The 23,375-nt window shown below is 39.6% G+C and overlaps 2 protein-coding genes across 4 annotated transcripts in view; both read left to right on the forward strand.

Annotated features, from left to right (window-relative positions):
- The first annotated feature begins 1,518 nt into the window (after positions 1-1,518).
- Positions 1,519-20,877, forward strand: LOC119725419 (12S rRNA N4-methylcytidine methyltransferase-like). The gene is made up of 5 exons (XM_038196828.1): positions 1,519-1,596; positions 2,944-3,056; positions 3,727-3,866; positions 19,715-19,906; positions 20,109-20,877. Exons 2-5 carry the CDS (start codon positions 3,012-3,014, stop codon positions 20,728-20,730), a joined length of 999 nt encoding a protein of 332 aa, XP_038052756.1. The 5' UTR covers positions 1,519-1,596; positions 2,944-3,011; the 3' UTR covers positions 20,731-20,877.
- A 1,098-nt stretch (positions 20,878-21,975) lies between these two features.
- Positions 21,976-23,375, forward strand: part of LOC119725430 (liprin-beta-1-like) — a 65,665-nt gene continuing 64,265 nt past the window's right edge. For all 3 annotated transcript variants that reach the window (XM_038196839.1, XM_038196846.1, XM_038196853.1), the window contains exon 1: positions 21,976-22,047. The gene's annotated coding sequence lies outside the window, so the exon portion shown is untranslated. The remainder of the gene's footprint in view (positions 22,048-23,375) is intronic.

Raw genomic sequence — 23,375 nt, forward strand, 5'->3', positions numbered from 1 at the left:
GTTAAGCTGTCAGACCGTTCTAGTATGGAGCGCCAAACGCTTACAAAAATCTTTTAAAAGAATCGCACGACGGTAATGTGGAAGTGCGCCCTCTATCGGTAAAATCGGTCAATTCATGAGTGTTGAATCACTGTTGCCTGGTTGGTGAAATGTAAAACGGCAATGAATATTTCCTTTTTTTAACTGTTAAAGAGGACATTGTATTGTAACTGTAAGTATTGCAAGGGAAGAGGTCATGCTACATTACTTAATATTACATTGATAAACTCGAGTGATAATGCTTTTAATTTTAAATTTAAGGATTGTTTTAGGACAAAACTAGAGTAGAGAACTGAGAAGTGCAGACGACAAGCACACTAGCCTCATAGTTGGAGTACACACCCTCATGACTCTGTGACACTTGTCAGCTTGTCTTGATCACAATGCCCATGAATCATCATCCTGATCATGTGTCATATTCCATAAATTTGGGTTCCAAAAGTGTGACATTGTTTGTGTTTCTGTTACCCCTGCCCTGTATAATTTGCCATTCAAGTAATCATTAAAATTGACTTCACACTATTTTTTATTATTTGTTTGAGAATGAGGTTATAAGTTATAGGCCTAGTCTTGAAGTACTAAAATAAAATTAGAACTTTTTTAGGAAAGATTTCCGTATACGAAGTTCACTCAACACTCTGTGTACAAACCCTATGAGAGTGGACTGAAACATTCGAATGTTTTCTAAGAAAATGCTTGTAATATTTTCTCACTGCTCAAAAATAGTCAAATTGACTTTGATGACATGAAATTGCTATCTGGGGGCTTGTTAGTCAATACAGAGGAAAATTAGTGAACTTCGCATATGGTAATCTTGCCCTTTTTTAGAAAAAAGAAGGCATTTTGAATTCAGGAAAAATTTACTTGTGCATGGCCCCTGGCTAGACTGTTTCCTGGCTAGCATCAGACAGACCAATCACAGGGCACTTTAATTGGTCGCCGTGAAACCGCTCACAAGAGACACCATGTGATTGGCCCATTGAGGCGACCAATCCAGGTGACAAATCGAAGCGCCCTGTGATTGGTCTATCTGATGCTAGCCATGAGCTAGTCTGGTTCCCTGTTCCTATTGTCCTTCTGACTCCAATATTTTTGGGGGGGCCCAGGAAACAGTCCAGCAGGAGCCATGCACAGGGCAATTTGTAGAGTCCTACACTGTACAATGTAGTTACTCGGACTATTGTAATTTGTACCGGTAGTGTGTTGGCAAAAAAAAACCCAACATGCATGTAGTGTTTTGTTGAATGAATGTTAGCAAGTTTACCTTATCTCAGACTCAGAGGCATTGGTGATACTTAAGCCTCTTCTATCTAAATGTCTGAACCAGCATGACTAGCCAACTGACATTTTCAGATTTTGCCAACAGACTTAAATTCATTGATGTTCTTCGGTCATCATCTCCGTGTCTTCAAATCCGGCCATCTTGGGTCACCAGAATGACAAAGAAGCTTCTTCGACATCCTGTACTGTCAGTGCCAGTGGCACCCTTGCTTCTGGGAAGGAGATCCTTGTCTCTCGCTGCAGCATTGTTACATCCGAGAGGCACTAGAAGAACTGGTATGGGATATTCCTACCGGAATTGTTGTCTTAATTGTTTGACATGATTTTAAAAAAAATAAAAATAAGAATTGGTGGATGGAAACTTTCATACACCTTAGATTCATCATCTCCTTTGCCAAAACCCTTTTCTGTTTGGCTAATTAAAAAGATAATAATTTTTGCCTTTGAGAAAAGTCCTGCAAGGATCAAAATGTTAAGCCCTCAATTTTTTTATTTATATATATAATTCAGGTCAATTGACCGATCACCGTTTGCGAGGTGGCCACTCCCCTTAGACAACCCTATGGAATTTTGTACGTTAAGTTTTGTTTGTCTCAGATTTTGTGCGTTTCAATATTTCACAAGCTGCGTTTTTACCGTGATAGGTTAATTCAGTCAGTAAGCAGTTTGCAGCAGTTAAATTCATTAATCATAATTTTTGCTGACACTTTTTGAAAAACAAATTGTGACTTTTTCATGATACGTGTATCTGCCATTTTAGCTTGGTGCAAGTCCTTTGCAGTAGTAACAGAGAAATCAAAACTTAACTCCTCAATTTGATAGAATTGGGGGAAAAAAAGTCAGGAAGAATTCCATACATGGACATGACCAATTTTTCCCTGCAGTGACCTATCAGCCATCAGTAAGCGACAACATGTCCTAAAAAGTCAAATTTAGCAGGGAAAATATTGAATCATTTACTGAGAAAACACTTGGAATTTTTCAGACCAGTCTCATAGGGTTAGTGCACAGGGTGACAAGTGATACCGGTATGTCCAGGTATGGAACTATTTCCAAATAGACTTTAAAAAAAAGCAATTTCTTGTGGATAAGTAACATTAAAGGGCTTTCATTGGCCTTCATTAAGGTCACAATTAAAAGTGCAAAACTTTCAGCAAGCATCTTTCAAAGCATAGTCATACAGGATCATTTTTGTTTCCTGCATTTTGTTGGTTTCCAGTAACACCACTCAAAATCCAAAAGAAGAATGTTCAAAACATTATCAGTTGAATTTTCACCTCAGTGAATATTACACTTCTCGACTGAAGAAACAGTGAAAAACCTTGCACAACCTTTTGATCATGAAACACGATGTCGTCCATCCCGAATAGCTCTCTTTATTTTAAATCATCAGTCCCATCGTTGGAAATCACCTATAGGCCTATTCTTGATTCTTCTAAACGACAGCAAGCCAGACAGAATAATTTCACCGGATGTTTAGTACCAGTACGATCTTTAAACCAAGTAAGCTTTTTTTATAATAATTTGCTAGGTTACTTTTAGGATAAATGCAAATGATCCTTGGATTTTGGATTGGTTAAATACCTCTCAAGTTTCCATTTTAATTTTTTCAATTTTACCCAGGAAGCCTGGAATTCCAAGACGACCAAAATGATGAAGATGATGATAGTAGCACCAGTCACATTCCTGTTATGAAAGAAGAGGTCATAGAGGCATTATCACCTCAAGATCAACAGGTACTATCATAATATCTCAATTTCATTGGTCGGTTTAGGCCAAGTAAAAAAAAGCCCAGTTTCGTGTCCGGGATTTAAAAAAAAAAGGACGCAGCATGCTTTTTTCCCCCCCAAGATGACAAATGTTCCAATTGCAAGATAGCGGATTGATTCTTCCATTTTTTTTAAACTCTTTTGCTGAGATAGAAATATATCTACATGGCTACAATTTTTTGAAAACAAATAAAAAGACAACTTGTTGACAATGTATATATGCAAAATATATTGCACATGTATGAATTTGGTTTATTTTTTTTACTTGGCCTTAGTGCCAGATTGTATTTTCTCACGGTAGTATTAAATCTGCACCCTTGGCATTATTCTGCTTTGACGTGAACTACAAGTTGGTCAGAAAATCTTCCTTGCCCCTTCCAAATTGCACCAAAGTGATCCACGCCCGTCACTGTCAATATTGAATTTTGCCATGCTGCATTAGTTTTGACCTTAGTTTGGAAGTTTGTCACTGCAAAACTTCTTACCTATCCTTTTTTGCCATGGTAAAGTTTTTCCATTTTATTGCTGTAGAATTTAGTATTTCAGACGGTAAAATATAACTTGGTAAGAAAAGAGAAAAGGTTTGTTTTGATGATGTTAATGCTATGGAGACCATTTGTACGATTTGTTTTTGCAGATCTTCGTTGATATGACCTTTGGAGCAGGTGGTCACACGAGGGCACTCTTGAATCATGGTGCTGCTACCGCACAGGTGTATGCGCTGGACAGGGACCCAGCGGCACACACATTGGCTCAGAATATGGCCAAGAAGTACAAGTAAGCAAAGAAGATGTAACTTCAGTAAAATTGAATGCCCCTCAGTAGTAAGGGAGGCGGGGGTGCTGGACTTTGTCATAGGTCTGTGGGTAGTACAGGGCCATTAATGAGAAGTCAGGGTACCAGACTTTATCATAGGTCTGTGGGTAGTACAGGGCCAATGGGAAATCCCCCGATCTCAAGAAAAAAAAAAAAAAAAAAAATCTGACGTCGGGAGAGAGAGAAAGAGAGAGAGAGAGAAAAAAAAAAATATCTGACGCTGGGAGAAAAAAAAAAAAAAAAATCTGACGCCGAGAGAGAGAGAGAAAAAAAAAAAAATATCTGACGCTGGGAAAAAAAAAAAAAAAATAAAAAAATATCTGACGCCGGGAGAGAGAGAGAAAAAAAAAAATAAAAATCTGTCGTCGCTAAAATGAGGGGAGTCTAATTATTTATAAATCTAAAAGTCTAACCTCAAAAAAAAAAAAGAAAAAATATTATATTTCCTATAATAAATGGAGGGTAATATGTTTAGACCGACCATCAAAGGATATTCTAAATGGAACAAAGCCACGCTGCGTGATTACGTGCAGCGGTATAGTATACCACACAATGAAAATGTTTCTCTTACTCGTAAAGTTTACATCGAGGGGATAAAACATTATGAAAGTCAATTTAAAAACTTGAGGAAAAAGAAACTTTATGAGCTCAAACAGATTGTAGACGAACACAATCTAGAATACGTACCGACGGGTTATAAAGGACGAGTTTTGAAAAAAGATTTAATCTCAACGATTAAAACATACAGACAACCCGAATACTTTACAGAGTCAGATTTTAGAGAAACGAGAAGGTTTAGAAATTACTACAGAAACTGGGAATTAAACCCCAGACTTTATAACCACGATTTAATCAAGTTTTTTGATTCACACAAGGAACAAATAGTCAATAAAATCAAGTTAGAATTGAGAGAGTTGGGAGGTTTAAAAATGGATCTCACAATCAAAATAAAATACGAAAAAACCAAAACGGATGGTACGATCGAAACGATCGAAGCTATTCATTATAGCAAGCCGAAAGCTGTTTTAAATCAAAGTCAAATAAAACAGGTTTTAAGAGAAGAGATCGACGAGCTATTTAAAAAGGATGAAAGGTATACAAATCAAGGATCGGGTTGGGTTTTAAAAAAGATAATGGTGTTATACATCAACATCAACAGATATAATCCAGTGAGAGGTAGTTCCTACATAGACCTACCCGAATATCTTAAAATTAAGAAGGCGATGATCAACATCAAAAACAAAGACGACGAGTGTTTGAGATGGTGTTTGAGAGCTGCTCTTGAGTTGTATACGGATAAAGTAAAAAATCAAATAAGAAATAATCCTAATTATAAAATTCATAAAGAAGAACCTGTTGTATACACCAAAGACGACGGACTCAGTTTTAAAGGTGTTGACTTTCCAACACCACTCGATCAGATACCCAAGATAGAAAGACAAAATAATTTATCGATAAACGTATATGGTTATGAGGGTGAGATATATCCATTATACGTGTCTAAAAACTACAAGGGGAAAGAGATCGATCTGCTTTTGATTTCTAAAGGTGACAAGCATCACTATTGTTGGATAAAAGATTTTACGAGGTTGATATACGACGTTACGAAACATAAATGTAAGAAATATTTTTGTCGAAGATGTCTTTGTCATTTTACCAATCAAAACAAATTAGACAAACATATCGCCGATTGTAAGGGTATAGATACACATCCATCAAAGATTGTATTTCCTCTGGGTAAACCAAAATACATAGACGGGCAACCAAGTGAAGAGAGAGACGTACCGATATTAGAATTTAAAAACTATAGGCACAAACAAAAAGCACCATTTGTCATTTATGCCGACTTTGAATCCATATTACAAACAACAACATCCACAGATAAAGAGACAAACACAAAAAAGATTAACGTTCACAAAGCTAGCGGTTATTCGCTAGTTGTCGTCCGATGCGACGGTAAAAATGTATATCAAGAGACTTATAGAGGCAAAGACGCTTCAACTAGATTTATAACGACGTTGTTACAATTACAAAGCGATATTAATTGTCTATTTGAAAAACCCCAACCCATGAAATTTAACGAGCGAGCTAAAGAACATCACGATAAAACAAACACACGTTGGATTTGCGAAAAACCAATTTATACCAATTATTCGAGCAAATGTCAGTGCCAGAACCCCAGAGAACCCAAAACGATAAAACAAAAGAAAGAATATCAGTACAAAAACAGTAAGGGATTTACCGAGTCTAAATGTCTCGACTGTAAAAAGAGAATCAATAAATTTAGAAAGGTGAGAGATCACTGCCACGTCACTGGTAAATATAGAGGTGCCGCACACGCCTATTGTAACCTCAAACTACAAATTAAACCCGGTTGTACACCGATACCGGTCTTTTTTCACAATTTACAAAATTACGACGCGCATTTAATCATGCAGGGAATGACAGAATACGATAGTCAAACAGAAATACAAGTGATCGCTAAAAATTCAGAAAAGTATATTTCGTTCTCGATAGGAAATCTACGATTTTTAGACTCGTTTAGTTTTATGGCATCGTCGTTGGATAAATTAGTGAAAGCTTGCCCAAAAGAGTCGTTTCAGCTACTCAAAAAGCATTTTAAACATTCTGACTTGCTATTACAAAAAGGAATTTATCCCTACGAATATATGAACTCGTTTGATAAGTTTCAAGAGACCAGCCTACCACCCATCGGCAAGTTTTACAGCAGACTAAAAGACGAACATATATCGCAACAAGACTACGACAGAGCTCAACGCGTGTGGAACGAGTTTAATATACAAAATCTAGGAGAATATCACGACTTGTACGTGACGACCGATACGTTATTACTTGCAGGCGTATTTGAAAACTTTAGAAGAACGTGTATTACAAACTACGGGCTAGATCCAGCCAATTATTTTACCGCACCCGGATTGTCGTGGGATGCTCTATTAAAACACTCGGAAGTTAAACTCGAACTATTGCAAGACGTAGACAAACATTTATTTTTTGAAAAAGCAAAACGAGGAGGCATATCGAGCGTTGGTGGAATGAGACATCACAAAGCCAATAATCAATATCTCGATGACTACGATTCAAACAAACCCTCGAGTTATATCGCTTATCTGGATGCCAACAATCTGTACGGTTGGGCTATGAGTCAATATCTACCGTACAGCGATTTTAAATGGGTGTCTACAAAACCGTTTACCGAAGAAAGAATATTAACGCTGAAGAAAACGTCCAACACCGGTTACTTTTTTGAAGTAGACCTCGATTACCCGAACGATCTACACACCAAGCATAACGATTTTCCCCTAGCACCAGAAAACATCATCATACCCCAAGAGTGGATGTCTGATTATCAAAACGAATTATTAGATACCGAACCTAGTAGCGACGTACAAAAATTAACGTGTACCCTCAATCCAAAACAAAAATACGTGTTGCACTACGTCACATTACAATTGTATCTCAAACTTGGTTTGAAACTAAAAAAGGTACATCGCGTGTTAAAATTTAAACAAGCGCCTTGGATGAAATCTTACATCGACAAAAACACACAACTCCGAACCAAAGCGACCTCTGATTTTGAGAAAGACTTTTTTAAACTGATGAATAACAGCGTGTTTGGTAAGACGATGGAAAACGTTAGAAACCGAATAGATGGTTACCTACTGAGAGATAATAACGAGAGCGATCAAGAAAAATACAAAAAAATAATTCAAAAACCGAGCTATAAAACAACAACGCCATTTCCAGAATGTGACCTGTCGTTTGTCGAAACGTACAAGACTAAAACCTTGTTAAACAAACCAATCTACTGCGGAGTGAGTATCTTAGATCTCTCAAAGACGCTTATGTACGATTTTTATTACAATCGATTGAAAGACAAGTACGGAGATCAAATCAGGTTGATGTATACTGATACGGACAGTCTGTTGATTGTCGTTTACACGGATGACATATACGAAGACATACAATCTCACGGGCAACACTACGACTTTTCAAATTACCCAACAGATCATCCTTTGTACAATCCAACCAATAAGAAAGTGATCGGTAAATTTAAAGACGAGTTTGGAGGTAAGGTCATTCAAGAAGCAGTTTGTGTAAGACCTAAAATGTATTCGATTTTAGCGGATGACAACAACATCACTCTTAAAAAAGCCAAGGGGGTCACAAAATCGGTCACTGACAAAAAATTAAAACACCGGCACTACTACGACTGCATCTTTAAAAATAAATCTAAAACAGAAACGATGACTCAAATTCGATCTGAAAAACACATCCTTTACACCATATCGCTAGATAAATTGTCGTTGAGTCCGTTGGATACCAAGAGGTACATTTTACCGGATGGAATACACACGCTCGCTTATGGTCACCGTAATCTAGATATTAATTAGGCGGTAATTGTGTGTCCTCAGGTACGACTTGAAGCTCTTGTCTCACAAAACTCCTTTTTGGACCGTTTTGAAGGTAATAAAGAGTAGGACCCGTCGTGACTTTTTTACCGTTAATCATTTTAAATTGACTCGTTCTTTTTTCCACATTATTAATTTCTACGCTCCAAATGGGGTCCGTGGCTCTTCTCGAGGTTCCACCCTCTTGCTCGCCCGGGTAATATAAATATCTAACCATAGCATCTTGCGGTAATTGTTGCTCTTTTGTTTTAACGGGGTTAGCCGGCGATTGCCGGACCTGTTCAAGTTTAACCGCCTCTGACGGTGCTTTAGCTATTAATCTCGTCGTTTCATCGTTTATAGCTTTGATCACGCTGGGTAATCGCTCGACCCATTGCGTGTTTCTACTCTCAGGATTTAACATTTCTTGAGCGTACTGATGACCAAACAGTCTCTCGGCTAGCGTTCGATTAAATCTTTCTACGATACCCTGCGATCGGTGGTTTCCTGGTTCACCTACGATAATCTCGACGTTTTTTGAAGCCATCCATTTTTTAAATGCACCTTTAAATTCGGTACCGGCATCTACTCTCAACGTTTTAGGGTAACTCAAAGGCGACCTCGCGTAAATCTTGACGATAGCATCCTGGGTGGAATCTGCCGTTTTAGAAACCAAAGGTTCTGCTTCGTGGTATCGACTCGCAACGTCGACAACCGTCAAAGCGTATTTATAAGTCTTGCGTTTTACTTTATCCCAGGGTAGGTATAGCACATCCATTTGGTGAAAGTCGTTTGGTGTTTCAAACTCTTGCGATGTACTCGTAGGTCTGGGTACATACGCAGGACCCGGCAGATAAATTTGCCAGATCGCTTGTTTTTTAAGCCAATCCCTGATTACCTTTTTATCGAGTTTTGTTTTATCGTGTAAATGGTCGACGGCGCTTTCACCTTTCCAATAACCGCTCGGGCTATAATACAGTTTTTGAAGTTTATCCATCATTTACTATAATAATAATTTAAAAGGCTTTATACATTAAATATATGGCGTCAGCTTTTTTTATGATGGTTGGAGGTGCGGTCATAAACGCCTTAGCTTTTTCGGGTTCAAACTTTTTATTTTCAAGTCTAAGTGGTGGCAGCGAAGAGCGTAAGAGACACGATTTAGCGACAGAACAACTCTCAGCCGCCAAAGATAGGTGGCAACGAGAACGAACGAAACGACTCGATTTTCTCAACGAACGTATCAGAAAACAAAATGTTTCTAAACAAACATTTTCCAACGTAGACCAAGCGTTGCGTTACTACAACGAAATGACCGGAGAAAACGTCGAGTTACCCCGCGAACCCAAACTCGAAGATTTTTACGAGCCTAGCGACCAACAAATAGAAAAAGAACTGGTGTTTATCGCGGGAGGAACGCTATTGGTGGGCTTCTTGGCTTACAGATACCTTTAAATTTAAAACTCGTATAAATAAAATGAATGCGTACGGAAAAAAGCTCAATCCAAGCAGGCTATTAAAAATACCCAGATCTATCAAGGGCGAGAGAAAAGAGGTGGTCATTACCCACAATCCTAGTAGTATATCGGCGGGGCAAACGCTGAGAGTTAAGTTTCCTCAATTGGGCGTAGACGACGTGATCGTACCCGACACTTGTAAACTAGCTTTTAATTTAGAACTCGAAGGTGCAGGCGACAACAATAGAACCATTTTTAACAATTTGGCCAGAAATTTAGTCAGCGAAATCAGCGTCAGGCTTCAAGGTCACGAAATTATAAGTTATCGTAACGCCGACGTGTATCACAACTTTAAAGACAATTGGATCAACAGCTCGGCAACTCGAAACATGGCATACTCGGGCATAGAAAAAGAAAACGTGTCTAAACTAAGAACTGGGGCAAATGATGCTAGCGCGGGCGCCAACAACGGTAAAGATCAGGCTATCGCGGATGCCTATGGTAACAGATATTGTATTCCCCTAGACATTGACATACTGACTTCGCATCACCCTTTTTACCCCAGCGGTTTAAAACAACCTCTGACGTACGAAATAAAGTTTAACGATCACGATAAAGTAGTCAACAGTTCAGATACGGCGGCGATGTACAGTATCTCAGACTTGTCTCTCGAATACGAAGTGGTGACCAACAGAGACCTAGCTATCACCATCAGGAGTAAACACAAGGGGTTAATGCAATATCTGTTTGATAAAATCCACTCGCTAGAAGTTAGATCCGTCAACAAATCGGACACGCTTTGGAACGTCAGCGTCAATCAACCCATCAGGAGTCTCAAGGGTATTTTGTTTTTGTTTAAAGATCCCACTGAGAAAAGCCCGCAGCGATTTTACAATCCAAAAATAACCAAAACATCGGTGACTGTAGAAGGTAAACCCAATCAACTCTACAGTCAAGGCATGTTTCAGTATCAACACTGGAATGAAATCAGCAAGTTCTTTGGAGACAGCGATACCGAAAGCGGGCGCGGAGTAGCTAAAGACTTAAATTTGACGGGTCTTGACCTCGGAGACTATCTAAAAAACAAGTACGGTCTGTGGCTCGATTTTAGAAGTAACGACGACAATTCCGCTCACGGATCCGGTAGGAAACTCGGAGACGGAGGAGGCATCAACGTTCAATTTAACAGAGAAGCCGAAAGCCAAGGTGACCTCACGATGTACGTCTTTTTGGTCATGGATGCTCAATTGACCTTGGAAGACGGAAATTTTAAATCTCTGTTAAGTTAAAATGACACAACCGCATTGCGCTTTAATCGTCGGCAAAACAAATTCGGGTAAAACCAAATGGATTTTGGATCTGTTAGAGTCAGACTATAAAAACGTATTTGAAGTTATAGTCATCATTTGCCCTACCATTTTTAAAAACAAAACGTACATCTCCAGAAAGTGGATTCAAGCAGATCCCGAGGTATACCTCTGCGATCCGGAATTGTACAAGATGACGCTCAACGAAGCGATCGATTTTTACAGTAAAATATTCGAAGGTGTTGCCACGCTGTTTATCGTGGACGATTGCTCTTCGGATCAAGAGATTAAATATCGTAAAAAGACGTGCGCGTTAAGCAAGATGGCATTTAGCGGAAGACACATAAATCACAGCTGTTGGTTACTGACCCAAAAGTACAACAGCGTTTTAAAAGATTATAGAGAAAACACGGCATGGTTAGCGTTATTTTACTGTAAAGATAAAACATCGTTTGATCAAGCGTTAGACGAAAATGACGTCGTACCCATTGAAGAAAGAGATTATATAAAACGACGTTTGAGAGATGTGAAATATAGTAAATTGGTCGTGTACACCGAACCTCCAGTTAGTTACGAGCTACTTGAGTAGGTCAATAACCTAACTGCTCAACTAAAATAACCTAGGTGCTCAAGTGAAATAAGTTAGGTGTTTAACTAAAATAAGCAAGGTGCTCAAGTTAAATTACCTAGCTTAGTAGCAAATATGACCTAGCTTAATAGCAACCTATTCAACAAACTACACAAGCGTTACAATTTGCTGATCAACAAACGTCAACAAAATACATTTTGCTGTTAGTAAATGATAGCAATATTCGAGTATTTGCAGTTTTTGGCTATTATCGTCATATCGATTAATTTATCGTTTTACACCTACGAGTACCTTTGCTTGTGTAACAAAGTTGCAAAAGCTACAACAAAATTAAATTCGTTTCTAATTAAATGGAAGACCTAAAACTTGCTTTAACAAACGAACAAGATCACAACGCAGAACATAAAGATCGTTTGTGCGGTGTCGTAGCAGCCGGAAACTCTAGAAAGTACCTGGGAAAGGAATACACCGTTAAACATATCGAAGCTCTTGACAGCAAAGAACTCGACAAATTATATCATCTGTACGAAACTAAATTTGGAAATGAAATTGTTCAAACCGTTGGTAAATACACTTTAAGTCTATTTTCGAGAGTGTTAGCTGTTGTTACACCCGTACAAGTTTTAGGCTATAACGTCACTATAGATTCTGAAGAAGAACTCACCAACGACTTGAGTTCCGATCCTATTATAAGCGCGAGTATGGCTGGTATGTTGAGCGACGTTTGTTACAAGTACGGAACTTTAATATCACCCCTAGTTGCTACGATAATCACAACAAAACATTTGAAATTTAATAAACCTCATATAATAAATGGAAGATCAGAAAGCAACGACAGCACCGATCACAGCTCAACCAGCAGAGACAGAGACGCCTCAACCGATAAAAACAACGTCGTCACCGACGGTAACGAGAGTGACCAAGACTAAAAATCCTAAACGAATACAGCAGGGTAAAGCTTTAGCCGAGCACAATAGACAGATGAAATTAAAATTAGCAAAAATGAACGTAACATCAGACGAAGCTACGAGCTCACCGGACTACAACTCTTGGGCGATGTGGGGGGCTATAGCGTCTATAATAGGAGTGGGGCTGCTGGTACTAACAAGAAAGCAACTGCGCCGGTTGTACAGCCAGTGCCGGTAGTCACGCAACCCACTACAACCGGCGCCCCCAAAACGCTAGACATGGAATAGATCAGACCTTTTAGGTCTGTAGCTAAACCAGCAATTTAAAAATTGTTATATTAAAAACGATGAGTAACTTTGACACCAACGGAATAGCTAATACGATTTATCACGGAGCCGTCATATCGGGTCTGGTGATGGGATACGCCATGGTAGGAAATAAACTACTCAAAATGAAAGCGCCGGATTTAAGCAAACTAAGCGTAGAAGATGCGGGTAAATTGACGGGTATTATAAGTGGAGCTCTGGCCACGCAAAATTGGTTGGTGACACAGGGTATACTACCGGGCAGTATAATGAAAACGGCATAATTTAAATAGGTTTATTAAATAAATGGATGAGGGAGGATTTTATGATCCAGACTACGAAAGAACAGATGATTATGACGATGATGATGATGTAGCAGAGACCAATCTAGATGACGACTTTGATACTACTACACCACCGGTAGACACAGAAAGCGTCCTCGGCACGGGTACAATAAGCAGTTTATCTATAGAACTAATAAAAGAAGATGTTGATTCATTTTACAAACAAAATAATATAGACCCCGCGTTTATCGACCCCAACGATTTTGAAATTGGTAAAGACAGAAATCTATACGTTAAAACATATAAAGGTCGAGAACCATTATCTTATAGACGAGGTGGTCAAAGAATATATTACAAATTAAGTACCTTACAAAGTAAATATGGTACCGCATTTATTCGCGACACCCTCAAAATCGCTGACTATAAACCAACACTACTTGCCAAACTAAAAGATAAACTTGAAAAAGTACAACCCGAGAGTATCCCCTTGACAGAACTACCCAGAGCCGCCGATGAGGTAATCGATGAGATAAATGAGATTATAGACGATTTACAACGCGACACCGGCGCTCAAACGGAGGGGTTAAATTACAGAGAACTCCAGGGTTTAGACAAAAGTCTTCAGACGTTAAGAGGTAACCTAGAACTTAATTTAGCGCGTCTCACAGAACTAGACCAAGAGATATTTGATGCCGAACATGATTTAGGTGATCATAGGATCAGCGAAGAAGAACGACGAGAGTTAAACGATAAATTGAGCGACTTAGACGCTGAAAGATCCGCCAGATTAGAAGCCGCAAAAGCCGACGAACGAGGGCTCAAAAGTCAGATCGCTAGAATCAAAGAAACCATTAATAAAATTTTAGGCGACGACACGACTCTGGCGGAAAAGATTAGAACTCTATTTAGAGAACAAGGTGTGACCGTAGTAAGTATTTTAACCGCTTTGAGTTTAGCCATCAGCACGATAGTGAGTATCATCGTCGCTAGCGTGAGAGGCGCGGGTGCCCCACCCACGCCAACACCAACACCAACACCAACACCACCAAAAGGTGGTATCAAAGAGTGGATTTCAAAACAACTCGCTAATTTTGCATCTGCTCTTCAAAAAATCGGAGTGAGCGCGTTGGGTGCTCTGCCGGGCATCATAGGTAGCATACTGAGTTGGCTATTTAACGCGCTGAGTAAGTCCGTATCGTGGTTGGCCGAACACGTGTGGGCTTTGTTTTTGGGTGTGGGGGCCTTGGTGTTTGCGTACCTGCAAAAACGATGGTAGTTGTAATCAAAGTTAAAAACAAAACAACAAAAAAATAAGCCTTACCAGCACAAAGTTGGTAAGGCTTATTTTTTTGTGAGATTAGAGTGTGACTTATCGCGTTGCCTCGTAAGCTAAAATACCCATACCCATAATAGCTAATATTCCTACCGTCAACGATAATTTTTCGTCTTGGTGAGTTTGTAGTTTTGTGGGTTGGGTTAAAACTGTTGGTGCTGGTGTTGGTGTAGGTGCTGGTGTTGGTGTTAGTGTTGGTGTTGGTGTTGGTGTTGGTGTTGGTGTTGGTGTTGGTGCTGGTGATACAACATCGGTCATAGGCTCTAGGGGTGTTGGTGGCGCGACGTCATCGGTGTCATCAAAAGAGTCGTCCGGCTGAGGTTGTGAGTTTAAATCTGGCACCAAACCAGTTTTCATACTCTGGGTAGCGATTTGAAGATTGTTGTTATAGCCGTCGTGCGTTCCAATCCTCAAGTTCATATCCGATGGAATTAAATATAACCCCGGTTTCACGACAAAATTTAAAGGCGTTCTGGCATACTGCAAAGAGTCTTGAAATTGATCGATACTCGTTTCCATGTCGTCTACTGCATTGATGATATCTTCAACGATGACGTTAAATTGTCTCTGAGCGTCTAATCCGGTGCCCGGTGATAATACGCTCGTTTTTGTTTGAGCCTGCGCACCGAGTAAAGCATATACATAAGATCTGATCGATTCGTTGATCTTTATGATTCCCGCGGGGGTAAACGAACTCTTGGTGGGTATAAAATCTAACCAAGCATTTTGTACCGATTCATTTTGTTCGATATAAATAATCGTGTAAGGAAGGTAACTGTTTCCTCTCTTTTTAGGACTATCTAGACCCCCGTAGCCGCCGCTGCCGTAAAGAACCTTGGGGCTGTTGGGTAGTGCTCTATAATAATCGCCAACCGCCAAAAACTTGCCCTTATTAAAGCTATACGAGTTACCCAAACCGTTAGATATTGTGTCTCTCGTCTGTTTAAAAGACTTGTTTTGATCTATGCCAAACAACAAACAGATATCGTTAAATGCTCTATGATTATAACTGTTGTCTAGAACGTTAAATGTGTCATCTCCCGGTAAAGGAGCGGCAAGGTCATATAGGATCTTTCTAACCGTAAAATATAAATGAAAGTTAAAGATGGCCCAAACGTAACGGTTGCTCGCGTTTAAAAGATCAAATCCAACACCGCAGCCCGTAGTAGCGCAATAGATCGCAAAATTTAACTGATTTTGATAAAACGACATGGGGTGTGATTTCCAACGATCTACATCCTCATCCGTCTCAACGTGAGGCAATTTATAGTCCGAGGTTAAGTCGGGAAACGAGCTTAAAAACCCGTTGGTATTATTAACTATAACTTCCAGTTCACTGGGTTTAGTGCTGTTTAAAAACTTTGCTTGGGACGCAGCTTGATGCTTTGGCTCGGTTGCCTTGGCTACATTTTGATTTACTTGTTTCGTTACCTGATCGGCTATCGATTGTATCTGCTTTTTTAACGACTCAAAATCACTCATTATTTTAGTTTCAGTTTTAATATAAAAAGACTTTAAAATAAATGCATTCGTTTCACTTGTTTCAAAATGAGCAGACGTTTAAATTAGAAGACGTTGTAGATAATTTAAACGGTCAAAAATCTGTACGCGTAAAAAGAGTGATGTTTAACCCCGGATATTTTAATATTTCCAGCGCCACGGAGATTGATTGGTATACGCAAATAGATGGGAGACCCGCTGAAAGACCTGATGATGGTATAAGACCCGAACTGGTTAGCCCAGATGTAGAAGTAAGAACAGATAGAGATTTTATTGAATCGTTGGTACCCGAGTACCCCTACGACTTTTTAATTAACGATGAAAATACTTTCAATAGAGTTATAAACGATCTTATAGAAGCGTACGAAGAAGATAGACTAGACTCTGCTTTAGAATCGATCCGGGAAGAAATGGATCAAATTGTAGATGGTATAAGAATTTTAAGCTTTAAAAGACAAGACAAAACACTAACCGAAGAACAAAGCAATACGCTTAAATTTTTAATAACACTTATAGCAGAAAGAAGAAGCTTCATCAATGAAGGTAAAATGATAGCGCTAGAATATGTCCAAGGTATAATAAGCGAACCTAGAGCGAGAGTAATTAGAAATGCTGGGATAACAATACGTGGGAGTCTTGTCGTGTCTGGTGATAATTTAGATTTTATTTCTCCGAGTCTTTTAGCGCCGTTACCAGCTGGAGTCACCGGTTCGGTCACCATACCACCAGGGTGGTACGACGTCGATTGGTTCGATTTCATTTTAAATTATATACCCGGGGTAAGTTTTCGAATATTAAGAGAATCTAAAAAGGTGACGTTGGTGGTAACCGACGTCAATCTCAAATTGCGCTTAAACAGAGAAGTATCTCGATTACTCAATTTACCCAAAGGAAGACTGATACCCAAAGTGGTGTATGTGGGGTCTTACGACGTTAATCCGTTTAAATTTTTGTTTATTCGCTGCCCGCAATTAAGTACGAGTGAAAACTTTTTTGATGGCCGTCCGTCTGACATCTTAAAAATCGTACCCGTGGGTACGCGCAAACCCGAGCCTGATAGAGTCGAGGATTTCAAGAAACTTAAAAACGGTATAATCGACAAACTGACATTTTCAATCATAGGTGAAAAAGGACAGATCATCAACAACAAGGGTGTGAGTATCATGATAGAGTTGGAGATCTTTTAATTTTAAAATCTTTTTATATTAAAAACATGAGTGTAGATGGTAAGGCGCTATACCCCGATATTTCTGGAGATGTACTCCGATTAAATAGTAACGAAGAAACAAAAGTGTACAGACTTAAAAAGATTGAAGAGATTCGATCTTTAATCTTAAAAGAGAGAGACCACCGAGAGCGCACTTATAAAAAAATAAAGAGAATGATCGACACTATTAATTACGTAGAGATAGGATTAGAAGGATTGGGGGCTATAGCGGGGGCTGTCGGTATTCCCGCTCTCTTGGGTGTTATATCAGCCCCCGTTGGATTGGTGTTAGAAGGAACGTTTATAGGCGCTTTTGGTGTAGATATTCTGCTTAGAATCGCGTCTAGGCGATTATCCGCCAAGCTAAAAAAGCACGACCAGATTAAAATATTAGCAGACTCCAAACTTAACACGATTGAAGAATACGTGTCTCAAGCCATCAACGACGGAGATATATCGCACGAAGAGTTCTTATTGATTACGAGAGAGCTCGCCAAATTTAACGAGCTTAAGCAAAAAATTAGAGCAAAGACCAGCACAAAGCTTCAAAAGATTAAAAACGATACAGACTTTGAAAAAGAAGTTAAAAAACGGGTAGATGAACGGCTAGCAAAAGAAAAAAAATCTCTTATCGAAAAACTTACAAGTTCAAATTCTCGGTAAATAAACATTAAAGCGAACCACCGAGTTATACCTCTATTTCACCTCTTAGGGTGTTACCCTCGGCCCCGCCTTTATTGTAGTGGTCATCGTATCTTTTTAGTGCCTTATTAAATTGATTTTGAGTCACTTTAAATAAATCTCTAACTCGTTCTTTGTCTAATCCAACGACGTGATGATAACACGCCGCTATTAACGACCGTTTGACGCAACCATTCCCCCTCAATGTTTTGTAATTAACGAGCTCGTTATATTTATTGATTGTTTCTTGGACATCTTCTAAGTCTTGCTCTGGACAAACCGACAAAATAAGTTTCTCCATAGTTTTGCTTTTGTTTCTTTTTAAAATTGACCAATTGATACGATCTTCTTGCGCATTTTCTGCCGAAAAATCAAAGTAACGTGAGACTACTTCACCGCACGTTTCACAAACTAAAAAACCATTCTCGATGATTACATGATGATCGCACTGATCCCCAAGTTGTGACGTCCCAAAGTATTCCATCTATTTAATAAAAACCGATATTATTTTTTATTAATTTTTCAAATACTCGTCGGTCTAAACATATTACTCTCCATTTTATATTAAAAAACAGCTCCTCTACCTTTTACAGGGTAAGGAGCTAATTTTTTTCTTTCTCTCACTCTCTCTCCGTTAGATTTATTTTTTTTATTTTTTTTTTTTCTTGAGATCGGGGGATTTCCCATTGACCCTGTACTACCCACAGACCTATGACAAAGTCTGGTACCCTGACTTCTCATTAATGGCTCTGTACTACCCACAGACCTATGACAAAGTCCAGCACCCCCGCCTCCCTTACTACTCCCTCCCATCTTATAAAAATAGCTTTCTCATCAGGTAAGACTCGAACCCATGACCTCCTGCTTACTAGTGCAGACGTCTTACCACTTGTCTACCGAGCTTGCCGGAGTTGGCTGTCCGGTCCAAGTCTAATGTACATGTAGCAGCGGGTACCGCAACCAAACTGTTAGTCAGATGGAAATTGTGTCAGGGTGAATAAAAATATGCTCTGTTTTGTTAGGCCAAAAAAAAAAGTCTCCGGTTTCTGGTATGGAGCTTGTCAAAAAAGTGGTGCGGCGACGCGGCTTTTTTTTTTTTTACCCAACTTTTTTGCTTCAAATTTGCTTCAAATGTCGGCTGATGACTGCAAATGATGCCCGACTAAACTTAGTGCAAATATATGGGAGTCCAGAGAGGCCACATAAAGCTTATTCTCGATCATAACCCCAACTAAAAACACGTTGAAATTGCGCAGCAGCAGAATTCCAGTCAAACCAGTGAGTTTGGCGGTTTTGAGACATCATCTTTCATTGAAAAAAAAACTTTTTCATTTTGCCGACGCGCATGGCTACGGCGACGCGCGCGCATACCAGAAACCGGAGACTTTTTTTTTTTGGCCTTAGCCAGCCCTACACTAATGTACAGAACTTTTGTTATGTATTTGAGGGTCTTGAATGAAAAAAAAATGTATGTACAGCTCAGTTGACTGCCTTCTCAAAGATCTTTTAATGGTCACCTAGAATCCCATTCGGTTTGACTGTTACACATTAGTGAAGTTAGTTGAGCCACACATGATGTGGCTACATAAATTGGTATGCCTGCTGTTTAATTTAAGTGGCAGACTGCATTCACTATTTGATCCATTCAGCGTGTTGGAGACCTTCCTTGAGGGTGGGGTCTAGGCAGTGAGTCAGTTGACCACCTCCTCTATAAAGATCTCTTGATGGATTTCCAGTTTCCTTTAATTAGTTCGGAACTAAGGTTTTATTAATTTCTTTAAATTGACACGTTACATGCTATCACAAATATTGTTTCTTTCAATCTCAGCGGGAGATTACATCCTCTACTGGGTCGCTTCAGTGAGTTAGAGACCCTCCTTCAAAGTGAGGGTCTAGGCACAGACTCAGTTGATGGGATTCTCATCGATGCAGGGTGCTCCTCGATCCAGTTTGACACAGCTGAGCGTGGTTTTGCCATCAGCAAGGACGGGCCACTGGATATGCGAATGGATGGCACAAGGTGAGTTGTGTTCCTTTAGCGTTCAGACCTTATAGGCTTGTTTTTATGGGGGTGCTCCTTAAATGTGAGCAGGTCATTTAAAAAAAAAAAAAAAAAAAACACACCCAATACCAAAAAAAGTTGTTAAAGTTTGTTCAGACTGAATGTCAAAGAAGCCGTGGCGAATTAAATTTCACTAATTTGTTTTTCATCCTGTTTCCAGGTTTCCTTCCCAACCAACAGCAGCTGATGTCGTCAACTCCCTTGATGCCCCGACCCTTGCCAAGATCTTCAAGACCTACGGGGAAGAGCCCCGCGCTAAGAAAATAGCGGCGGCAATCGTTGAGTACCGCCAGAATTATCAACCAATCAGGACCACCCTGGAGCTGACCACTATCATCTCTTGCGCCTTCACGCACACTGAGTCACGTCAGAACAAAGACAAGCTCGGCCGACAGGCCCACGTCGCGACGAAGACCTTCCAAGGGTTGAGGATCTTCGTCAACAATGAGCTGAACGAGCTCAGCACGGGGCTTGAAGTTGCCGGGAAGTTCTTGAAACCCGGAGGGAAGCTCGCTGTCTTGACTTTCCACTCCTTGGAGGATCGGATCGTCAAGAGGTTCTTCCAGGGGAGAGAAGTGAACGAAAGAGGAAAGAGCATCCACCAGAAGCATCGGGAACATCTTCAAAGAGACTTTGCAACAAACTCAGAACCAGAAAGAACTGGCGAGTCCAAAATATGGGCTCCAATGAACAGGAACAAAGTGATACTTCCCAGCGAAGAGGAAATAGAAGAGAATCCGAGATCAAGATCAGCAAAACTGAGAGTCGCTGTAAAACTATGACATTGAAAGGTTGGACAAGTTTATGAAGACAAAAGCAGATTTTTGTTCTCAAAAAAATTCTGTCAAATATAGAAGTTAGAGTGCCTGACTTTTGTCAGAGTCAAATGTATTCCAAAGGTATTCTTCTGAGTGAATATCAGAAAAAAACCCACAAAAATACAAATGAGATAAATATCTTCTTGGCCCCCGTGTCTTGGTTGTCCGACTTTTGTGTAGTTGAACACCGACACCAAAATTGAAAAATCAGTTGGTTGGAAATTGAAAAAAAAAATGCCAGTTTACCTCGCAATATTGTGGCAGCTTTTAGGTTAAATATGTTGATTAATGTTTGAAATCCCCCCCAAAACTATTTTTCAGGAGATTTGAATAAAAGTTAAAAACTAAATTTCAGTCGTTTTCATTGTTTTCTTTGTCTTTGTTTATGTGTGTGTGGCTGGGGAGGTTCAAGTTTGTAATAGCTGCTATCACAACCTTGTTTATTGAATTTTACTTGGTTAGCTCAATAGCGCCCTCTGTTGAAATGAAAAAAGCTTTACTTATTTGCCATTAGATTTAATCAGAAAAATTTAATTTGAATGAAAACATTTTAAAAAGCTGGAATGTGTTTAAGTGAAATTTTTCTACATATATTCCCATTGCATTGCCAATTAAAAAGGAGAAAACAAAAGAAAAACAAAAGGTAATAACCAAAAGTACACAAATAAGATATATTACTTTCTCTTGTGCCTTTGTATCGAGACGTGGATAAAACAATCTTGTCTTGGTTATTATGTTTAATTTGCAATTCCCTTTAAAGTGACTCATTTTTCTCCAGTCATAACTGCTCCTTTAAAAGTTGTTTACATTAAAGGCCTTCGCAGCTTGCACAGACACGTCATATTTATCTTTTTCGGAAACGAAAGTATTGCATTCGGCATGAATTCTTATTTATTATAAAACAGAGAGGCCTTTTAAAGCATCAGATAGGGGAATACAAATTTTTGAAATTACTTTTTGGGCCAAAATAAAACTGTTAGAGGGGAAAACGTGGAGCCCCTTTAAAATGGATTACTTTTGTTATCAAGATGTCAACGCACGGTCAAAGTAGTGACAGCACGATGACTGTAGGAAATCCGATTACTTGCATGAGAGCACAGTGTATCGAAAATAAAGAATCGATATTACAGTATCGCAGAGACGACTAGGACACAGGTCAAATCCAGAAAGTATCGATACTCAGACTCGAGAAATTGAAAACGGGCTATCGATATTTCTTCTATTGACATGAATGAGGCCACGATTTCCGACAAGTGACGGGCAAGACTGTGCAAGAATGCGGTAAGAATTACACCATTTCCTGTCGCCTTTTTCTTTTAAAGTATGACTGTTGAAGACTTTCTGATGAAGTCTGTAATGAGGAGTGATTCTCACGTTAGTTTACTCTTCATTCATGTAGTAATTTTGACTTTTGAGAGGTAGGCTACCACTGAACGGACAACGAGCGAGTGTCACGCTGTATGACTGAGAGTTGATTCCAAATACCAAGTCGCCCCATTTGATGTTTACTATTTATTGGCGATCGTGTAGCGTAGGGCCCCTGTTTTGTTTTGATCAAATTAGAGTCAAAAATGTTTTTTATTGCTCAAAAATCACCTTAACAATCAAAAGCAGACTTCTCTCAATTCTAATGACGCCCGTTTTGCATACTCCTAGAACTATGATGCTCCGCGTGGCGTGAGCATCATAGTTTTACTTAGTTTTAGGAGTAGTCCGAGTAACTTGGACCCAACTTATCGCCTTTTTAAAAATTTGGACATGGTCTGGCGATAGTAGGGTCCAAGCCCATTCCTCGACCTAGACAACACAGTCACTGACAGTCCCAAAAACCAACATTTTCCAACAAAAAACATCAGATTTCACCTTCAAAACGGCCTCCAAATTACTAGATATGTCACCTGAGGTACAAGTAGACATAGATGATTAAGATGGTTGTACTTAAGTTTACTTACGATCCGGAAAAAAAGTGAAATTTTCCGTTCAATTCTGGAGACCCCCTCTGCCTAGGTTGTCGTTGTTGTGCTCACGTTCAAAACTGCATGATAATGGCGTCTGACCTCGACCTCATGCAAATGTGGTGCGGCGCGCTTGCGCATACATGCACTGCATGCATACACGGCAGATTCCCCTGCGCCGCGCCGACGACTGTTTCCTGATGTAGAGCGCTGTGTAAGTTCGCGGTACGCCTGGGAGTCGCGCTGGCTAGCCAGGCGTACCGCGAACTTACACAGCGCTCTACATCAGGAAACAGTCGTCGGCGCGGCGCAGGGGAATCTGCCGTGTATGCATGCAGTGCATTATGCGCAAGCGCGCCGCACCACATTTGCATGAGGTCGAGGTCAGACGCCATTATCATGCAGTTTTGAACGTGAGCACAACAACGACAACCTAGGCAGAGGGGGTCTCCAGAATTGAACGGAAAATTTCACTTTTTTTCCGGATCGTAAGTAAACTTAAGTACAACCATCTTAATCATCTATGTCTACTTGTACCTCAGGTGACATATCTAGTAATTTGGAGGCCGTTTTGAAGGTGAAATCTGATGTTTTTTGTTGGAAAATGTTGGTTTTTGGGACTGTCAGTGACTGTGTTGTCTAGGTCGAGGAATG

This window comes from Patiria miniata, unplaced genomic scaffold (assembly GCF_015706575.1).
Source record: "Patiria miniata isolate m_02_andy unplaced genomic scaffold, ASM1570657v1 HiC_scaffold_1, whole genome shotgun sequence".
NCBI lineage: Eukaryota > Metazoa > Echinodermata > Asteroidea > Valvatida > Asterinidae > Patiria > Patiria miniata.

Coding starts and splice junctions, on each gene's coding strand:
- LOC119725419 (XM_038196828.1), top strand. CDS start 3,012: ATGAAAGAAGAGGTCATAGAGGCATTATCACCTCAAGATCAACAG. Junction 3,057..3,726: donor TATCACCTCAAGATCAACAG/GTACTATCATAA, acceptor TTGTTTTTGCAG/ATCTTCGTTGATATGACCTT. Junction 19,907..20,108: donor ATGCGAATGGATGGCACAAG/GTGAGTTGTGTT, acceptor TCCTGTTTCCAG/GTTTCCTTCCCAACCAACAG.